The following is a 22,622-nucleotide window of genomic DNA, read 5'->3' on the forward strand; positions in this document are numbered from 1 at the left end:
ATCGCATGTAAAATATTACAAGAGTGGAATCAAGCGCGAAATGTAAAGAGAGGAAAAGGGGGGAAATGGGAAAAAATAAAGGAAGATATAAACTGAAATGGAGAAAAAGAGAGACAAAACAGGGAAGTAGGAAAAAAACTGAAGAGTCCAGTTCTGCACTTCCTTAGTGTGATGCTGCCTTTGTTTTTCAGTTTTTTGGTAGTTTTTCACCCTTTGTACATGAATCAGAGAGTCCGCTAGAGATCAGCGTTATGATTTATCAGTTGGCTTGTCGTTGGTCTACTCAGTTTGTGGGTTTGGCAAGGTATTAAAGAGCACAAAGAAGATAGGATGAAAACTGGAATGTAGATTCATAAACAAGGGTAGATGTGTGTGCGCTTGTGTGAATATGAGATTCAAATAGAATTGGCGCGCCAGGAAGAAGTTTGTATTAGGGCTATCACACACCATAATTACTTGGGTAGCCATTGGGGTGATCGAATGGCGACTTCCATGATTAAGTTCATTAGCAAGTTTAAATTGATAAATTTTAACAACATGCATGTGCTTAAACTCGAGAGCACATTAAGGTATCTGATGTGTGCAAAAGTGGTCCGATCCCCCTCAAAATGGCGTGTCTCGTAAATATATCATGGGGCTGGGACGTCAAACTTCTGCAGTCTTTATTAATTCAGATGACAGATTGGGTTCTCAGAGGGGGGAGGGGGCAAGGGTGATAAAAGTTTAATATCTGATTTGTCATTATTATTTTCCTTGAGTTAAGAAACGCAGTAGAAAGTATATGTGCTTCTTTGGGCAGAAATCTTAGTGCATATTGTCATTCGCGTCCGTGATGCACACTTGATGTTCAAGATGGTTCAGCAAACTGGGAACGTGGGGGTGAACACAGACACAAAGCAAAGAAGAGGCACACAGCACGAGCGCTCAACTAACAACTGGTTTATTCTCACGTTCGAAGGACATATAAGTACACAAGGCTGCGCATGTCAACAGGAATAAGATGATAGTGTCAGCAGGAAGCGTGACGTTCATTCGAAGCGCTTGTCTACGATTTATCAATATATTTAAACTCACAGTCAAATTGTGATAATGACGGATGGCTAATACAATGATTCTTATTTCTAGAAATGTGATATGCTTCGGAAATTTCACGTGTGGTTTGAAGCGGATGCCGGAAAAGTACACTTGTTTTTTCAAACAATGGTTGACACTTGCGGGAATTGCAATGTGAAGCTAAAACGGAAAAAGGAGTATTTTTCAAAGACCTGAAATGCTCCCTGAAACGTATGTTCAAACATCACCCAGTATGGCAGATATACATGAAACCGCACGTTAGCGGTATGCTATACATCACTCCTAAAAACACTTAACAAATTGTTTTGCATGTTTCTGCAAACGTCGTCTGCTTTTTGACGTGCCCTGCGCCTTCCTATGCACCATGGCGCATATACGGCCCAATTTATTGGGTGCAGAGAAAACAACGCACACACCAAACCTGTTCCTCACACTTTTCAGTCCATGCGCCAATTTATGCATGCATGGTATGACGGCCGCGCGTTTGTTTCCTTTATTGCATTCTGCAGAAACACACGCACGTTTATCACCGTTTCTCACGACCCGCAGAAGTCTCTCACACACCGATGCGATTAGATACGGTGGGTACCCAGCCCCGAATAACCATCCTAACTGCGCTAAGAATTCATTGCACACCATGTGGATACAGCTTTTTTCCAGCGCTGAACGAAGGAATGACAGAACAATGCCTCATTTTATAAGCTTAGAGTGACCGGATGAGTAATTTAAAACAGGTTTCGCTGGTCGAGGGTTATATTTTCTAGCAAATATGATGGCGTCCGAAGAATAGATAAGGTCGAGAAATTGTAATTTTTGATTACTCGGAACCTTCGAAGTAACCCGGAGGCCCGTGCCCTCCACATCGAAGCATGCCAAAATAGCGTCATAGTTCACTGCAAAACATTTCTTTACAAAAATCAGATAATCATCAACGTATCTGAAGATTTTGGTGCCAGGCGGTAGTTTATTGCTTAGGGCGGTGTCCACCTTTCATAGGAAAATGTTGTTTAATGCAGGAGCCACGCTGGAACCTTTACACACACCCAATTTCTGCATGTACACGTTTCGAAGCCTTACGATGAAGGTCGACTTTAGGTAAAACGTCAAAATGTCTAAAGAAGGACTCGGTTGACACTCCTGTACGATTCTTGAATGAAAGTTCGTCATTGTCTTTCACTACGCACTGCTCAACGCAGTTTAGCAACGGATCATGCGGCAACGAATAATATAGGTCGACTACATCAACACTAAACGCTGTTACCTTTGAAAACTCTCTGTAGTTTAAATATTCAACCGAAACATCCGAGTTTTTATCGTAGAAAGGGTTGTTCACGTGCAACACAGACAAATGCTTCTGCAGATGTTTCGACACAGCCAGCTGCCATGAGTCCCTATCCGAGATAATCGCGCGTAACGGCATTTCTGGTTTGTGCGTCTTTATCGAAAAGATTTCCAAATCTGCAGATTCGGCCTTTGCCACAGAAGAGCCGAGGTTTTCCAGGTTCACTCTATTTAACAGCGAGATCGCTCTGGCTTTCACGGCATTGCTTTTTACAGAAATAGGTTTGAAATTTCATTCCAATGCTTCCTCGGCCTTGTTGATAAAATCTTGTTCACTAATAACGACGAAGAACCCTTCCTTGTCAGAAACAAGTACCCATAGCTGCTTCTTCAGGCAAAAGTCTATGACAGGTTCCACATGCAATGTTCTACTAGACGTAGTAGCATTCCTCGAAACAACATGAACACTTTTCGTTACACACCTTTCTCTGCACACAATAAATTGGGCCGTATGTGCGTCATGGTGCACAAAAGGGCGCAGGGCACGTCAAAAAGTAGAGGACGTTTGCAGAAACATGCAAAACAATTTGTTAAGTGTTTTAGGAGTGGTGTACAGCATACTGCTAACGTGCGGTCGCATTTACATCGGCCAGACCGGGCGATGTTTGAGCATACGCCTCAGAGAGCATTTGAGGTCCTTGAAAAATACTCCTTTTTTCGTTTTAGCTTCACATTGCAATTCCCGCAAGTGTCAACCATTGTTTGAAAAAACAAGTGTACTTTTCCGGCATCCGCTTCAAACCACGCGTGAAATTTCCGAAGCATATCACATTTCTAGAAATAAGAATCATTGTATTAGCCATCCGTCATTATCACGATTTGACTGTGAGTTTAACTATACTGATAATTCGTAAACAAGCGCTTCGAATGAACGCCACGCTTCCTGCTGACACTATCATCTTATTCCTGTTGACATGCGCAGCCTTGTGTACTTATATGTCCTTCGAACGTGAGAATAAACCAGTTGTTAGTTGAGCGCTCGTGCTGTGTGCCTCTTCTTTGCTTTGTGTCTGTGTTTACCCCCGCGCTTCCAGTTCACTGAGCCATCATGAATTACCAACTAGCCCACCTTTCCATCCTATTGATGTTCAAGGACATAAGATTTTGCTGGCCTAATATAAAATTTGTGGCGCCACCAAGACAACGAAGGAAGAATGAGCAGACAGGTTGGGTCTCCTGCTTTTTCGTTCCTTGCCTGAATTGTGTCGCAAGTATCATATTAGGCTATGAATTTCCAACTAGCCCAAGAATCAGCTAGAGCTGTTTGCTGGTCTAGCATCGATGTATTGACACATTAAAAGTGCTTGAAGAAATCCATGATAGATGCTCAATGTTCATAAGGCTCCATAGTGCGCGCGATTTGACGTGTAAATCTGTAGAGGTGGGAAGCGCCTTAGGGGCAACGTTTTTAGATACCATCACGGTAAATCTCGTGACTCTCTGAAGAAAATTAAGAAGCGGAACGTTGGCTCAACAGAAAGCCACTAGGGGAGCATCCTGGCCTGGGAAGAACCGGGCATGTATACAGGGAAAAACGAGAAGTTGAATCTCTACGCAGCTTTGCAACGATGTTAATGGAGCCGAAACACTTTTCTCTACATCCGTTCCCCTGTATCGTTTTTTTTTTCTTATTGGGATCGGTTGTCATTTCGTTTCGCCACTTTTCTTTGTTGCCTGGATATGTAAGCACTGGTACCATTGTCGTTATGATGAACAGCGTATGAGTAAATGTTGCAACAGAAGTGCGACACTGCAAACGAAAGTGAAGGTCTCATTGTCGGCGCGGCAGAAAAAAATAGAGAGTCCACGCGTACCTAGTGGCGATGGCACTCGACTGCTGAATTGAAGGTTGCGGGATCGAAACCCGCCGGGGCGGCTGCCGCTTTTCCATGAAGGCGAAATGCCGCTGACCTGTGTACCTATATTTAGGTGTCAGATAAGCAACCCCATGGGGTTGACATTTTCAAGACGTTCACTTCGGCATCTCATGTAGTGGTTTTGTGACGTAAAAGACCAAATACTATTATTGGTTCCCTCATCCTTGATGAGGTGGCGGGCGAGCGCAGGGGACATAAAAGCGAATATTTCCATTTCAATGATTGCATCAGTGGACAATTTTATTGCTTGCTTCTGGACTATCTGCACGCATCAAGATTATTTGCGCACCTTTTACACCGTATACTTCTATGTGTAAGTGCAAGTGACAAAATTTTATTTTCATATTGGTACCTTAATTCGTCCTTTTATACCTTGGTTCGGCACCCTCGCAGAAATTTGATTAGTGTGGCAGAAAAACGTTCCGCAAAGGAAAAGAAAATATGCTGTTTGTGTGATGGAGGGCGCCAGCGTATGAGTAAATCACTGCTTTTGGATGGCACCGACAGAAATTCGGTGGATGCTCTTATAGAATATGTTCACGGAGATTCGATTATTATTTTTATTATGTAATCACAGCGTTAACTCACATCACATTGAAAAAACTGGTACATGGTTGCTTCAGGCCTGTAGAAACGGTGAGTATAAACTGCCGGTCACTGATTCGAAGTCGACCGCCTGATTATCTTTCGTGCTGCACGCAGGGTGGCGCCCATTGCGGATGCCCTCCACCGTGCCCGTCTCCCGTGGACGATCCGGTGTGCGGCTCGGACGGCGTGACGTACGCCAACGAGTGCGAGCTGCGGCGCGCATCGTGCCGCCACCAGCGCGCCCTCGCGGTGGCTTCCCGGGGTGCATGCGACCTGTGCCGCGGAGTGGGGTGCGAGCTGGGCGCTCGATGCGAGAGCGGCGTGTGCGTGTGCCCGCGCGACTGCCCCGAAGGCCTAGAGCCCGTGTGCGACAGCCGTGGCCAACCTTACGCCAACGAGTGCCAGCTGCGAAGGGCTTCGTGCCAACAGGGCCGCGACCTGGGACCGCCGAGGCCATGCGCGGCCATCGACCAGGACCCGGATGGCGGCAGTGGTGACGGCTGCATTTGCCGCTACGGGGCGGTGTGTGCGCCCAACGGAAACTGCCAGTGCGACATACACTGCGATGCGGTGAGTCTCGCGATTGCCTCTTAAGGCGCAGAAAAGTTGGGCAACTTGGTATCGAGAATACCAGGTGATGGTGCTGAGTACAACACTTCTTTAGCAGTTTCCCTTGTTCTGCTTTTCGCCGTCTCTTTTTTAGACGTGTTATTCTACGTCTTTTTATATCTTGCCTGTTCAAAGCGCTGCGCACCTATTTCAATTTAGAAGTTTTCTAAAGGCAACACGTCGCTCAATATTCAGTTTTTTAATCAACATTGTCTTGAACTAGCTTGCAACAATCACAGAGTTTAAAGCCAGGAGAAATTTCATTCTGCATTTGTGAGAATATGTAATAGGATGCAGTTGGAGACCAGTGACTGAATATGTGCGAGCGAAACCTGTCAATCTGAAGGTCTCGTCTTTCTCTGTTATTTAATTTTTATCGCGTTCGGGAACAGCCTGTCCTTCTTTCGTGATATACACAGATCTTAGATAATCATTATTGTATGCTTTAAATTATATAAACTATGTCCTTTTGTATATATGACCAAAAGGAAAAATTCGCGTGGTGCGCTCATGGTTGCAATAATCATGCTGTACCAATAATTATGAAATGAAGATTTTTATCACAGTCTTACCAAATCAAATCGTAGGTACTCTTCAACTCATCTGTGAAATCAAAGATGGATGTGCTCACTGCTTCAATTCTCACGGAAGCGCTTGTGCTGAACTTCGACTGGCGATTTAACAAGACTTTAGAATGCTATAATGACGCCGGTCAAAAGCACATGTAGATTCACCTAGTGACAGTCAAGGCATGTCGCAGTTCGACCGAGTCGAAAGCCATACTTTTTACGCCATTCACGTATCTTTGCATCACGATAGTAGGCCGTTACAGTTATACTAAACATGCGTGGTGCGTGCATCCACGCGTGAGTCGTAATACGTATATCCTATTATTGACATTTGGCCTGCGAAAGAGTATGGTAATAGTTTTGTGCCGCACACTACACGCATACTGCACGTAAATCGCCGCTGTAAAGTGGTACAGCTGGAGTCGCGTTTGAATGAACGCAATAAGCATGCTTTCTCGTACACTTTACTGGGCTCGTAGTTTTTCCTGTCGATCGCGATTATATCCTAAGGCGGCGGAGCTCAGCGTTTTTCGTTGTGGACAGAAATCTGGGCAATCGCGAAACACCGCACCGACACGATTTCCGTGATGCGCTGTGAACTTCACAGGCAGTGCTCAGCAATAACTTTCTCGTGCGCTGGTTGTCACATCAGATGACAGCGCAGTGGTACCCGGAGAACATTTTATAAGCGGGTGCAGCGTGAACAGGCAAATTTACGCTTTTTAAACTCCCAGAGCCCCTGCTTGCCATGCTAGCGAGGCGCGCCTTGGCAATTCCAAATGAATTACGGCGTCTCTAGGACCAAGGGTATACCACTGAAGGCGCCTGGGTGCGAGATGGGCGTGATCTCGTCTATGGGTGGGTCGTAGCATGGTTTAGGTCGCGTGAGGTGAACTGTTTCGCGGCTTCGACAGCGATGATCGGGCAATGCGTTGACCGGCTCGATGACGTAGTTTACGGGAGATGTCTGCTCCAGTATTCGATAAGGACCATAATACAGTGACAAAAGCTTCGTAGATAGCACGGGAGTTGGGGACGAGCCCCAGAGCCAAGCTAGCGTTCCGAGGAGTAATGGTTGGTGCACACCGGTGACAGGAGCGGTCACGCGACCATTTGCGACTGGCGACCAAAAAGTGACTGATGCTCACACAGGCAGAGGCTGCATGCGAGCGACCAGAAGTCGCAAAACAAGAGAGTCACGTCCGCATCTGGTTATCAGCGAGAACACTGGAGACCGTTGCCGATCAGCTGATCGCCGCCAGCTGAATGAGCGGAGCGAACCAAGCGCTACCCATTAGTTTTCGTCCGTTCTCGCACAGTGTTCCCAGCTGCGTCAAGGAGTTCGATTCCAGTGAAGAACAAAAGATTGTCATGGCGCTGATGTGCTATGCCATAGTTATAGCCATGGTGTCAGCGCTGGCAGCACAGAAGCCTCCAAAGAAGAAAAAGCCGGTGGTTTGTGTGACCGTCCCTCCACTCGCGAGAGCTGGCCGGCCATGCAAGCCACCTTTACTTCACGAGCTGCGCTGAGACGATGAGGAGTATTTCCGAGAGTGGTACGTATTCAGGAACGTTCGTTGAATTTAGCTTGACTTGCCATAGCCTCCAACGCAGCACAAACGCGTCTTTAACGCGGTATCTTTAGTCGGTACCAAGGCATGAAGCATAAACGCGTTCCAAAAGCGCTGCTTTTAAGACGTTGGCAAGTAAAGTTCAAGACAAAAAACAATTCTGAATACGGAAGAAGAAAGCACCTAATCCATTTTCTTTTTATTTTGACGGTGTTTGAATTTTTGCGAATGCTGCCACGTAAATTTGACATTTTGCTCAAGCTGCTGCATCCCGTTATCTCCAAGCCGAGTCATCGAGGTGCCACAGACCCAGAGGAACGCACTCGTTTGTATTTGACGGCAGGGGCCAGCGCAATGAAAAAAAAAATGGCAGCATATCCATGGAGTGAATGATGAATAGTGGGGCGAAGCATCCGTCCGTCCATTCGTTCTTGCTTCCGTCCATCCATGAGTGCGTCTGTGTAGCCGCACGTGCGTCCATCCGCCCGCCCGTGCGTGCGTCTGTTCGTGCGTCCACACGTTCATCCGTGCGTCCGTCCCTGCGTTCGTCCATGCATCCGCTCCTGCGTCCGTCCATGCGTCCGTCCATGCGTCCATCCATCCGTGCAGCCATCCGTGCTTTCGTCTATGCATCTGTCTGTGTGTCCGTTCATCCACATATTCAACACTCCAAGTACCACCATCTCGCATCTTTTCATCATATATTCTTTATATAGAAGGACTGCCATCCAGCGGACATTCCAAGGACTGAACAAGGGGAGGCAGACGCACACTTTCTTACAGCTTGCGTTTCATGTCTACTTCCCCCCTTTAACCACCTCAAGTTCATGGTATATACTGGTTCACTGTATTCATGGCACTGGGGCCCAATGAGGTTACGCCCAGCGAGTATAACGTAACCTTTTCTTGTCAGATACTGCTCAATGTACATGCCAATGGCTACTAAGGGGGAATGAGAGACAAGAGATTTCGGCTCTTAGTTAACGCGTACGCTGCGAATTTTTTATTGCTCAACAACGCACAGAGGAAATCTCCCACCGGCACCACCTTGGAGGTAAAAATGCAAGACTGTTTACACACTACTACTACGACCACAAGGGACGAACGGGTGCCGCTATAAGAAGCTTCGACCCTAAAACAATGAGTCTAGATATAAAGGAATGCTGGCGTCACTTCTGGGCATCGCTCATTGGTTGCAGCAGCTTTGACACTGCAGTCGCGCGGCTGAAAAATCGGTCAGGAAGCGACTAGCCAAAGCAGTCGCTTTGCGACCGTTTGCGACTGTTTTTTACCAGTCGAAAATGGTCGCGTGACTGCTGCTAGTCGCCGGTGTGCACCAGCCTTTATGGGCATCAGACGCAAAGACGTCATGACGCAATTTTCGGTTCAACTTATCTCGCGTGGTGAACGAGCGAGCCAGTTTACGGCATTCTTCGGCGTAAGCAGAAGCTTTAGAGAAGGGTTTGCCTTCAGAAACATCTAGTTGGTTGAGCAGAATGGTTTCCAAGGAACATGAAGGTTCGCCTCCGTACAGAAAAATGAAGGAAGGAAAACCAGTGGTAGTTTAGGCCGCAGAGTTGTAAGCGCAGGTGTCGAAAGGATTTACGCGGTTCCAGTTGGTTTGGTCGTTCAACGTGTATATCGCCAGCATGTCGACAAAAGTACGATTGAAGCGTTCCGCCATGCCGTTAGTTTGAGGATGGTATGCGGTGCGGTGTAGAATGCGGCGTTCTTCTGGCAGAAGCTTGATTTCACTGGAGAGGAAGACGCGAATTCACGCGGGGCACCATGGGGTGCAATGAAATGGCTTAGAAGAAACCACGCGACGTCTTTCGCAGTGGTGGCTGGTAGCGCAGATATTTCTGCGTACCGCGTGAGGTGGTCGATGTCGAATATTATCCAGCGGTTGCCATCAATAGTGGTCGGAAGTGGACCGAAGAGATCGACTCCGACGCGGCAGAATGTTCTGGCAGGGCGGGAAAGTGGCTGTAGGGAACCAGCGCTACTGTAAGTGGAAGCCTTGTGACGTTGACACGCAGGCACGGTGCAAGAATACTAGCGCAGAGCACGACTGAACGTACCGGAGAACGTATCAGTTCATGCCTCGCCAGTAGTACCTCAGGCGTAGACGCGAGCACGTCTCGAACGTGCCAGTGTAACCGCAGTGAGGGTCATCATGGAATGCACTGCAAACGTCCGCTTGTAAATGGAGAGGGACTACGAGCAGCCACCTCCAGCCGTTGGTCAGGTAATTGCGAAAATACAGCAAGCGTTCCCCCAGTGCGAAGTGTTGGACTCGACGACGAAGGATGCGTGTGATAGAGTTGTGGAATGGAGAGACGAAATGTCAAGCAGAGAAGCAACCCAAAGTTGCTTGCGCTGTTCTGCTGACACGATGATAGTTATAGCGCGAGAACAAAACGACGACACAGAGACAAGAAGGACACGAAAGACACGAGCGCTCGTGTCTTTCGTGTCCTTCTTGTCTCTGTGTCGTCGTTTTGTTCTCGCGCTATAACTATCATCATGCCATACCAACTAGCCCAAGCTGCCACACTTCTGCTGACACGTCGGTGATGGTCAGAGGTGATGATTGAAAAGGGGGAGCTTGTGAGCCAGCAGAGTCGGAAAAAAGTGGTGATCGAGATGGGGCGTCAGCGTCCGAGTGTTTTCCTCCTGAGCGATAAATCTCACGTTTGTCCTGCTCCTGTAATCACAATGCCCAGCAAGCGAGGCGTCCAGTCGGGTTTGTCAAGAACGACCAGCGTTGAGCGTGGTGGTCTGAAACAACTTCAAACATACGCCCATAGAGGTAGGTGCGAAATTTTCCGATTGCCTAGGGATTACCGAACACTCCTTTTCTTTGATGGAGTAAGTTCGCACCGCCTTTGTGAAGGTGCGATTGCCATATGCTACAACGTACTCGCCTAAGTCGGGTTCTCGCTAAGCGAGTACCACGCCGAGGCCGACTTGTGTCCGTGCATATTTCTGTGGGCGCGTGGGGATCGTAGTGGCGTATAATTAGAGGAGACGTGAGGAGTCGGTGGAGCGTCTTAGATGACTCGTCGCAATTGGAATTCCAAGCTGAGAGGTCGCTGCTGCCGGCGAGAAGCTTTGTCAAGTGGGATATAATTGATGCGAAATTGCGGATGAAGCGCCGAAAATATGAACACAACAGTATAAAGCTTTGAAGTTCTTTTGGAGTGCTGGGCTTGGGATATTCGGCAATCATTAGAACTTTGGCCGTATTTGGCGAAATTTTTTTTTTTTTTTGGAGACGACGTGGCCTAAGATGGTAAGCTGACGGGCGCTAAAATGATATTTCTTCAAGTTTAACTGCAAGCCGGCGTTAGTGAGGCACTCGAGAACTTCCTCAAGGCGAGCGACATGGGGTAGAAAATACGCAGAAAAGACCACTATGTCACCTAAGTAGCACAGACAGGTCTGTCATTTGAGGCCACTGAGAATAGTTTCCGTCACTCTCGAAGGTTGCAGGTGCGTCGCAAAGGCTCCTGTCACGTATAACGTATAAGTTGTCAACCTTGCCAACTTATATGTTAAACTCGTATAAATTGTTAGGGTTGACAAACTCTGTTTTGGGGACAGTTGGCTTCAGCCATAAGCACTTGCCAAAAGCCTGAGCGCAGATCTATTGGTAAGTACTATTAAGCTCCTTGAAGGTAGTCCTGGGCATCGTCAATGCCGGGTAGGGGATAAACGTCCTTCCACGTATTCTTGTTTAGCCTGCGATAGTTTGCGCGAAATCTCATCGAACCTCCTTTTTTCCGCCCTAGCATGACAGGAAAGGCCCAGGGATTGTTCGATTCTTGGATCACGCCACGTTGTAGCATGTCAATGACATTGTGGATAATAACGCGGCGTTTGGCCTGCGACACTCGGATACCAGTGTCAATACGATGAACCAATGCAGACATGCGCACCAATGTTAACTGCCCGACGATCAAAGAGCCACGAAAGCGTTCAAGCAGTTGAACAACCTTTGTGCGCTGGACAGGCGTACGCGCGTTATCGATGCTACACAGCAGGATGTCTTGGACGAGGGAGGTGGCAGCCGTGGCAGGAGCGACAGTATTTATCGTCAACGATGTTTTATCGCACGTTACATCCAAAGCGACGGTGGCATCAACACTGTCCAAACGTCCAACACATTCGCCGCGTAACAGAGTTGCCGAGTAAGAAAGTGGATTGCACACGCAGGCCGCACCATCACCAATCACGTAAATAACGATGACAAACGAAAGTATGAGGTTCCGCCGGCGTGCACAGCCTTCAGGCGGTGTGAACAGGGTGGTTGAATCACAAATAGAGTCAGAGGAAATGGACAATAAGGTGGCAGAGAACGGAGAAATGACGGCGTCAGCAGCGGCAACCAAATTAGGCACCGGGCTTGGGGCTTGGGAGCAAAGTGAATCAACATATCTGCACAGCGCAAGACTATGATTAGTAGCAGAAGAAGAGACAAGTACAGAAAATAGCCCTGACTTCAAGTGAGATTTTATTAGCAAAGCGATGGAAATATATGCTCGTGACGCAGAGCAGCACATCACAGTATAATCGCGCAACCTAATGCGTCAGAGCCATAAAGTCATTATCTCATTAGGAGGGAACAACACCACAGCTCAGCGCAAATTCACGATCTATTGCGTCAAAGCCGATTTATTTTTTAGTGAGTGCAACCGAAGGCATGCTGATACATATATCGTCCAGCATTTGCATTTTATTGGCCTCAACAATCTCTCGCATTAGCTGTTGATGGTGTTTTGCGACAACGGTGCACTTTTCAAATTCTGGTCTGCAACCACGATCTCTACAATGAATACTGAGATGGCCTTGAGCAGCTGAGTATACGTCGTAATGATGCTGCTTAAACGTTCATTCAGGCACATGCCCGGCTGTCCAAGATATACCTTGCCACAAGACAACGAAAACAAATAATCGACAACAATCACACATGCTACGAGAAGCCTCTTGTGATTAATTGTGCGGCAGCTCCTTCGTGCGGACTGTGCATTCACATGTTTGCACCGCACTGAAAGCTTTTCTGGGGCAGAAAAAACAACCCTAACGAATACCTTATCTATGTTTTTCAAATTGTGAGAAATCTTATGTAGGTTAGGAATGACAGCCACCCGCTTTGAGCTACTAGCCACGCAGTCCAGTGGTGCTTCACGTCTCTGTTTAATGGTTTTGAGCAACTTTTTCGCCACCGAAACCAGGTCATGGTCGTGTAAACCGGCGTTTATCAGACGGGAAGCCTGCTCAACGAAGCTGCTGTTTAACGAGTGGCTGCAAGACTTGCGGAGAGTGTTTCTGAAACAATGATTAACCATTCCTCTTTTTACGAGTTTTCACGAGCTGGCAAGTATGGTAGAAGTGGTTTGCCTTCTCCGGGCTTGTATTTTCAGCATAAGTGTTCACTTGAGTTGTTTGCCCCGCCGCGGTGGTCTAGTGGCTAAGGTACTCGGCTACTGACCCGCAGGTCGCGGGTTCGAATACCGGCTGCGGCGGCTGCATTTCCGATGGAGGCGGAAATGTTGTAAGCCCGTGTGCTCAGATTTGGGTGCACGTTAAAGAACCCCAGGTGGTCGAAATTCCCGGAGCCCTCCACTACGGCGTCTCTCATAATCATATGGTGGTTTTGGGACGTTAAACCCCACATATAAATCAATAATTCAATCACTTGAGATGTTTATTCTCAAATCCGAAAAGCTTAAATAACCATTCTGTGGCAGATCATGCGTCAGAGTTAGGGCGCCATACACTATTCGAAAATAAATGATGTGTGGCAGCTTCGTAGCCCCTATCATCGCTGTGATGCAATAGGTTACGTGATTGTGCTGTGATGTTCTGCTTTCTGTCACGAGTATATATTTCCAGCGTGTCGCTAAAGGTATCTCAGTTGAAGTCAGCGCTCTTTTCTGTCCTTGTCTCTTCTTATGTAGTCATGCCGTAACTACTCGTAGTCTTCCGCTGTGCAGATATGTTGATCACCAATCACCAACTAGCCCAGGCGTGTGTCTTATCAAGGGACAAAGTGAGTCGAGTTCCAGCGTAGTCAACGTAGAAAGGAAGTTCCCACCGAAGATCACGTCATGGGACGCATAGGGTAGGACAGCAAATTCTACAACGTAGAATGCCTCATTGATAAAACCACGTGCCGTGCATGCCGCCAAAGTTTAACACGCGGCAAGCTCACCAACCGTAATAGAAGACTCCAAACTGGTGTCGTCCATCTATGCAGTTTGCGGCAGAAAAGTTCACTTGAAACAGGAACGGCAGCTCTTGTGTCAACAAGAGCATTTGTCACGGTACCATCAATAATAACAGCGATTTCGTTTGGAGGCGAAATATGAGGCATTGAAATTTTCAACGAGGGCACAGTTTCTGCCTCAGGAATTGCGACACTACTTTTAATCTTGCGTAGGGTTGCAATGGCGGAGCATAGGCGAGATGCAGCGGTGCTGCAGGTAGGAGGAGATTGACTTTAGAGGAACTGGTACGGCGCGAGAAAGCGCCTGATGAATCGGGAGAAACATGGTGCGCTGGCTGATGTGGCATATAGCCGAGGGTTGGGATGTCATCGTTGGAATAAAAACTGTGTTTACGACGGCAGTGACTGTGGTGACGACCGGAGGCGTAGCAGATGGGCCCGTTGTCTCGAGTGTGCCAAGGGTTGTGATGTACATAGAGTTTTTTTCATATCCACAAGAGTGAATTCCGGCACCGGTGTCTATGAAAGCTGCAACACGTGGCGCTTCAGCGAGCATGGGAATGATGGGTAGTATATAGATTCGTCTAATATTCGTACTTCTGGCTCCGTGTAAGTTTATGTGGCTTGGAGAAGCTCCATTACGAAAGAAAACCTGCGAAGGTTCAGCGGTTGCGCTTCGCAACCTCAACGGTTTAGGCTTACAATTTTAAATCGGATCACGAACCGCAAAAGGAATTGTTCTATCTCATAGAACAAAACCAGACCACTGCAATAAACGAAGCCACAAGTGCGGTTCGCCGCCCACAAGTACGAAGACTAGGCAAATTCGGGTACTACCCGTCATTCTCATGGTCGCTGAATGATGGCAGTGCCAGAGTTCTCTCTAGTTAGTTTTAGGAAACTATATGTTGAGGTGGTCCGGTAGGCGAGAGGACTTGCGCGGGAACAGGGCGTATTGAGTGAACAGGGCGTCACGGCGAGTAGAAGTTGGTGAATGGGGCGGATGGTGGTGACGTCGGTCGAGCGTAGGAAGAGGTAACGACCTCAGCATAAGTGAGAGGCGGCGCGAGCTGCATTGGTGATACATGAGGTGGGAGCGCCTCAACAAATCGAGCCTGAATGACACGATTGAGCGAGTGATCCACTGCTGTGGGACTCTCGGTGACAGGTGTGACAAAGAGAGCTGACAAACCGCTTCCTCACAAATGCATTGCTTAATTTGTGGCCGCAAGGTGGAATGTTCAGCGGCAGTGCTCCTAGCTTCCAAAGATTAAATACACTGTAGGGATTCCGGCGTGACGGGTATAAAGGCGCTCTTTGCGCCACTTATCAAAGCTTTGGTACAGTTACATAACTTGTGCTACTGGCCTGAGAGCGCTTGGCTACCAGCAGTATGAAAGGCATCGTTAGCAATTCGAAAAGCGTCTGATGGGGTGCTAGTTGGTAAAACATTTAGGAAAATTATGAATGCGTGTCTCGTTTTTAGCGTAGTCATACTTTTCCTAGTCCTCATCTTTGCCTTTCAGCATGTGCCTCATTTTCTCGGACATCCACCCGCTTATAGAGGTCGATGACGTCCTTAATAGAGCTTGTAAAGGCTTCACTGTTGGGCTGTGCTGTGGAGGCGATGTTCGGCGTGAAGCATGCGGAAGCAAGGCAAACCAAAAAACAAACAAAACGATCATTTGTGTGAATGCTGACCTGGTGGTGAACCGGGTTTATGGTTGTAGTACCATAGCTCAAAAGCTTCATCTTGGTAGGAAGCGCAGCAACTATTACACGGAACACAAACCACACGCACTTCAGTCATCAGCATCAGCCAGGTAAAAGCTGACGCATGACATCTCAACGGGTTCATCCCGTTTGTTGGGATCACTAACACGCTCAAGCTCTACCAGCCAGTCTTCGATGTCAAGTTCGTCGGTGCCGCTGAACAGCGGAGGGTCATGTTGATTAAGCATCTCAGCACACAAGGCCGGCGTGGGCGTAGGTGGTAGTAAGGAGTGGCGGCCTCGGTCACTTCAGGGGCAGATGGCAAAGTACGGTTCAGGAGCTCCCGGACGAGGAGAAGAACGGCCCAGCAGCTCCACCAAAGGTAACAAGTGTGTTCTTCGGAAGAGTTTCGGCAAGAGACCCGCCAAGGCAAGCAAGACAGCTGCAGCACAGAAAACAGGAGGTTGAGCGTGCGATACACGAACGTCTTTTCTATCGCTGGCACAGAGCTGGCACCGATGTGCACTGGTCCAAGATACATAAGTAGAGATAGGAATAGTGTGTATGTATGTATGTATGTATGTATGTATGTATGTATGTATGTATGTATGTATGTATGTATGTATGTATGTATGTATGTATGTATGTATGTATGTATGTATGTATGTATGTATGTATGTATGTATGTATGTATGTATGTATGTATGTATGTATGTATGTATTGTACCAGTATTATACATATATCATGTATTCATTCACTATATGTACATAGCATTATGTGCGTGTTAAATATCAAAAGTTCATTTTTTTCTGTGTCGTTTTTATGTGGTGTTTTATACTTTGGCATTATTTTATCATTGCTGTTATTTTAGAACCCCCCCCCCCCTCTTAGACAATGCCCAACCGGCCTGTGGGGAATTCAAAATAAATAAATAAATAAATAGGTAAATTTGATCAAATTTGATAAAATAAAAAGATTTGATAGAAACGAAACAAGCAGCATCGGAGTGGTGCGGGAGCACTATTGCTGCCTTCTAGAGTGGAAATTTTCGTGCTGAGGGTGGAACAACAAAACCTGCCTGAAAGAATACAAACGCCCACGAACAAGCCTCTTGGAGGTGCGTGTTGAGTTGTTAAAAAGATAGCACAACAATTACGCCGAAATTGCTGCATGTTGAAGTGTTGACGAGCGTGACGGCGTTGACGTGCACGTAAGCGGTGTTCTTTTGATAACCACCGCAAATGCCCAAACTGCCCCGCCGCGGTGGTCTAGTGGCTATGGTACTCGGCTGCTGACCCGCGGGTGACGGTATCGAATCCCGGCTGCGGCGGCTGCATTTCCGATGGGGGCGGAAAGGTTGTACGCCCATGTGCTCAGATTTGGGTGCACGTTAAAAAACCTTAGGTGGTAGAAATTTCCGGAGCCCTCCACTACGGCGTCTCTCATAATCATATATCGGTTTTCTGACGTTAAACACCACATATCAATCAAATCAAATTTATATATGTATTGTGTAGTGATAACTTGTTTATATCAAATTAAAGAACGTGAAACAAATCATAAAAGATCTATTGAACTCCCCTGAGAAACTAAAGTCTGGCACGCAATAGACTCGAGCTCATTAGAGAGCGAAAATCATCTTGCCTGCACAGACACTTTCATAAAAGATAGTGGCCCCTGTTCCTGCAAAACTGTGTCCCGCTGTAATAACGATGAATATTCAAGGGCTGATGGGGTTCAGGCCACTTCATAAAATGCCAGTTGTCGAAGCAAGAAAAAAATTCACCTACAGCTGTTGGTCACCGCCACTTTAGCCGCGTAAATTGGTTTGACATTTACATAACGTTCGTGTATGCAGTGACCCCATTGTTAAACACTGTGCGCTACGCGCTTTTATTATTTTTTTAATAAGACATCAAATGTAACACTGGCAATTACCTCAAATACTATGACAGCCCCGCCGTGGTGGTCTAGTGGCTAAGGTACTCGGCTGCTGACCCGCAGGTCACGGGATCGAATCCCGGCTGCGGCGGCTGCATTTCCAATGGAGAAGGAAATGTTGTAGGCCCGTGTGCTCAGATTTGCGTGCACGTTAAAGAACCCCAGGTGGTCATTATTTCCGGAGCCGTCCACTACGGCGTCTCTCATAATCATATGGTGGTTTTGGGACGTTAAACCCCACAAATCAATCAAATCAAATGCCCAACCTGCATTCCTGTCGCCACGCGTGTTGCTCTAGCCATTTTTATCAGCGCTGCTATAACACGCGCCGCACTTGCTGTCATAACCGCCGTAAAGCAAGCTCGAAAAAAAATCCTCTGTCCGAGAAGCTCAAACGATCGTGAAAAGTACCTTTGACCTTATGTTTCTAGAAGCTATTATTAAGAAATCTTATAGGCCCGGAAGGCATTACATTGGGCGGTTTACATTTACTATAGTAAATAAGAAGCAAGAAAGAAAGAAACAACCAACGGGAGAAGGAGTGATTGATTGATATGTGGGGTTTAGCGTCCCAAAACCAGCATATGATTAAGAGAGACGCCGTAGTGGAGGGCTTCGGAAATTTCGGCATCCTGGGGTTCTTTAACCTGCATCCAAATCTGAGCACACGGGCCTACAACGTTTCCGCCACCATCGGAAATGCAGGCGCCGCAGCCGGGATACGAACCCGCCACCTGCGGGTCAACAGCCGAGTACCTAAGCCACTAGACCACCGCGACGCGGCAAAGGGAGAAGGAAGGGAGGTTAACTAGAATGACATCCGGCTGGCTTCCTTATGCAGGGGGATTGGAGAAGCAGAAAAGAAAGATAAAAAAGGAAGAGATGTAATAGCAAAAAGGATAGACATTCAGTAAATTCACTGCAGCGTGTAGCACTCCACCACTAGTCACAGACGTTCACAAAAGCCCGTCGTCCTCAAAAAACACAAGATGGCTTTCACTGCCTTGTGGGCTGTCGAGGGATGTGGACGGTGCTGTAATAGCACCTGCACAAAAAGAGGCCGATCATCGAGTCGACGCAATGCGAGTCGCCGCACTTGTCTCTTTGAGGCAAATCGAGGACAGTGGCGCTGCTGGTGTTCAGTGTTTTCATCGGCACCACACATACCTCATGACGCACTGTCACTCGTTCCGGTTAACGAGGTATAAGCTTTCGTGAAAGCAGCTCCCAGCCAAAGGCGATAGAGAAGCGAAGCTTTTCGTCTATGTAGGCCGGGTGGAAGCCGGCGTTATAGCGAAGGGTCAAGTTCAGGTAGTCTGGTACGTTATATGTTCGGTGTGTTCCACTCAACCAGTGTGAGACTGTGACCCAGATGACGAATCTGTCTCGCAGTGGCCGCTCTTGAAAGTGGAATATGAATGATGTTTGCTTCTTGATATGACGTGCGAGCAACATGACCTGCACAATAGTTTCCGCTGATACCACAGTGCCCAGCTAACCAGTGAAAGACGATTTCGTTGTCTTTTAGTATTAAGAGGGGTTGACAGAGAGACAGACAAAGAACTTCATTGGCAGAGGGGTTCAAGTTTCACAGTTTGATAGGTTACTGGTCGTGGCATCCACGTCAGAAAACTTACCGCAGGCACTGTCACACCGGTCGTCCCAAGGATTCCGGCTCACGAGCAGGAGGTGCGCTTTCCCGCACGGTTGGAGCGGGGCCCCGCGTCACTCTATGGGACCGGAAAGCAAAACAATAATGACTCCTCTCCCTTTCTGATTTTCTCATTGCTTTCTCGGTTTCAAGTAGCAACTGTATGAGCCTTTCTTCTGCTGGAATTACAGCATCGTAATTGTCGTAGTTACAATTGTGCGACTTCCCTAGCTTATTAAAAGATAAAGCACAGCGCCTATGGGCGCTCTCAGAAATATCGGCTGTTTTACCGCATTTGAATTGCAGCCTTGGAGTCGTGCTTGAAGATATCCAATTGCTTTCTTGGATTTAGGTGCTGGCATGTCTAGTTTATGATGGATTAGAGCGTGTTTGAATCGCGTGGTAAAAAGAAAAGTTCCCTGGCCACTTTTGCTCAGGGTGCGACAGCCGTCAAGCCCTCGTAGCTCCACATACCGTTAATATGGTTACTCTACGGTGCCACGTAAAAATAAAATGGGGCACGCGTAAAAAGAGAGGATTCTTATGGAGGGCACATTCATGACCCCGTGAAACAATATTTAGGGTTTGTTGAGGTAAAAACTGATAGTGTAGCACATCAATGAGGTATTTTTAAAAAAGACGAAGTGCGCGTTCTCTGTTCGCGTACTCTACACCGGCCGGCGTTTAAACGGCGCGGGTAAGAATGCGCTGGCAGTGGGGCACTACTCTTTGGTTCCCACAGTGAGGGGCGGGCGAGAACAGGTTGAAGAGAACCATTTCCGTAGGCAACTCGACAGCGTCGTGGTGGGAGGAGAAAAAAGCGAGCGGGGGGAAGGGTTCAACTTCATGCGGCACGTGGTGGACGTTTAAGGAACTAGACCCTCGTGAGCCGGAATCCTGGCCTCGTATGAGTAAAAAAAACACGGCCAATTTACTTGGTCTTTCTTCAGACTGGATGAGTTTTAATTAAATGCACGGAGCCTCGAGTTCTGCCGCCGTGGATGTCATCGTATGTGAAGTCTTACAACGCACAGTTACCCCTTGTAACGGTATAACCACTGCTTCCCAAAGTGGACGACGTAGTCGAGCCATCTGTGTAGATGTGCACGAGGTTAATTTGGTTTTGTTTAATCAGGTTACAATCATTTATTTTAGGGCGGAGTTAATTAGGACTAAGCAACAGGAGCATGAACAGGAGTAATTAAATAAAAGACTGACAACTACGCAATCCTAAAGAAAAGCAGTCGTGACTAGAAAGAACTATCACAATTTGAAAAGAGAGAGATGGTATACGAAGCAAATGTTAAGTGGAAAGCCGGTATCTGGTTTGCTACCCAGCACTGGGAAAGGGGAGACAGAAAATTAAGGAAGGAAGGAAGAATGAGAAGAGGGAGGGAAGTGCGAACCCCAGACACACGCACTGGTATATCACAATTGTTATACGAGGCGGGTTGCTCGTAGAAACTGCAAGAAAGCCGTCGTCGCTTTTCGGCGTAAGGTTCAATTTTTCCGGCACTCCAAAATTGATTTTCCGGAAAGCGGCTGGTGGTAGAGGCGCGCAAACTTTGCTGACAGGGAATGCCTCTGGCAGCCGTACTGAGGGCATTTACACAAAAGATGTTGGATGTTTTCTTCGGCGCAATCACAATGGAAGTACTTAACGATAAGTATTCCCGCTTGAAAGGGAGTTTGTCAAAACAGGTCTTGATTTGATAACTAGACCTCTTAGCGACAGCGCCCTGTGGTTCTAACAACGCAGATGTTGAGGCCCCTGTTTTTTCATCGCTCAGTTTCTAGGAAAGCTAAAGGGTATGCTTTGTTGTTCAGATAGCACTGAAGTATTTTTCCAATATTGAAACAATTCATGGCTGCACACTTTTAGAACGTTGCTCATTAGTGGGAGATATTTTGGCACACTTCGCGGTGATTTAATTTTGCGGAGCAAATATTAACTCTCTAAATTTCGGGATGTTCTTTTTCGGAAGTGGAATTTTTCGTTGTATGACATAAAATAAAAAGAAAATTCACTGTGTGCTGAACCTTTTCACACAACTGCCTCGACAGCTCTACTACCATATACAGCTAACTGATTCAAGAGTGCGTTCCCCGTCCCATGGATGACCACGGGACGTCCATTGTTACCTGTGAGATGTCGGTAGCCTTTTGAATCCTCGAATGTTCCTCCTTGTCTGGGAAGAGATAAGTGGCCACTTTATTAGAGAATTCTAGTTGAGCGCACGCACAAGTCCAGCCCTTACAACTCTCGAGACTGGCCAAAAAAGCGCATGCGCAGAAACTGAGAGGCGCGTGCACTTGTGGACGCAAGGGATGCGCGCGTTAAATCTCTGCGCTTAAACTGCGACGTCGGTCTTTCAGTACTTTACCGACAGTTTCTCGCTAGACCTCCACTTGATGAGATCAAAAATGACAAGACTGTCGTTACCAACAGCAGTATGGTGGTCCCGGCGGCGAAAAAGTCTGTGTGAATTGCAGCGTACACTCTCAGTCTGGTGCTGGATAACGAACGGCATATAGGCGGTGCGCTCCTGTGTACTGACTAAAATCCTGTCTATAGGGAGCCCAGCAATTAAAAATACCCGTGACAGCCACGCGGCGCGGAAGTAACACCTCTGGCCGGTAAGAGCAGGCGCAAAACGAGGAAAGAAGAAAAAAGGGGAGAGCCGCCGTTTCTGTCGCGCCAGCCTGGCACCAGGAGCCGGCATCAACATAGGCAGAACCGTTCAGCGACAAGTGCGAGTGCTTAAAAAAAAGAAAAAAAACGACCTCCCGCCCCCCTTGTCGCCACCTCACCAGCTCGGCGTGGCGGTGGCATCACGTTTACCATCGCCTGCATACCGTGGAATTTGTGCGTCGCCGTTTTGTCCCGCTGTCTTGTGATAGTCGTTTTTCTACAAGATGGTGTGGGACGGAAACACTTTCCAGTGCCTTAAGGCACCTTTCATTCAAAATATCATACGTCTTCCGGCATTTGGGCAAACACTAGGATGTGCAGTCCCAGTGTTACTCTTTCGATTTTAATAAAAGAGTACAAACCATTTATCAGTTGTCGAGGAATGCCATTGGGTCATGCACTAAATAAAAGAGTACTAGTGCATGCGCGACAGCTTACTGAAACACTGGCCTATGTATGTGGAAGCACGTCATCTACGAAACAGGTTGAACTGATTATTTTAGGAAAGCATGGCAAAAAAGCAACAAGTGGAAGGCAGCGAGACAAAGAAAGATCAGAATTGAAAATTGATTGGATGATGTTTGATCAGTGGTTGCATGATTTGATGATGAGCATCAAGTACAGAAGTCAGGTGCAGAAGTCAGCAGAAGAGCGTATGTCACCGACATTTGCTCACTCTTTTGATTATTAGGTACAGTTTTCATATTTCAGCATGGATTTGTAACAGTGAGCCACGACCAAGGCAACCAGTGTACTGCTGTGG

The 22,622-nt window shown here is 47.2% G+C and overlaps 1 protein-coding gene across 5 annotated transcripts in view; it reads left to right on the forward strand.

The window, feature by feature from the left end:
• Positions 1-22,622, forward strand: part of LOC119164607 (agrin) — a 583,580-nt gene that overhangs the window by 387,618 nt on the left and 173,340 nt on the right. For all 5 annotated transcript variants that reach the window (XM_075882719.1, XM_075882720.1, XM_075882722.1 and 2 more), the window contains one exon: positions 4,995-5,450. In XM_075882719.1, the coding sequence (XP_075738834.1) occupies positions 4,995-5,450 (456 nt within the window). The remainder of the gene's footprint in view (positions 1-4,994; positions 5,451-22,622) is intronic.

This window comes from Rhipicephalus microplus, unplaced genomic scaffold, assembly GCF_043290135.1.
Source record: "Rhipicephalus microplus isolate Deutch F79 unplaced genomic scaffold, USDA_Rmic scaffold_13, whole genome shotgun sequence".
Classification (NCBI taxonomy): domain Eukaryota; kingdom Metazoa; phylum Arthropoda; class Arachnida; order Ixodida; family Ixodidae; genus Rhipicephalus; species Rhipicephalus microplus.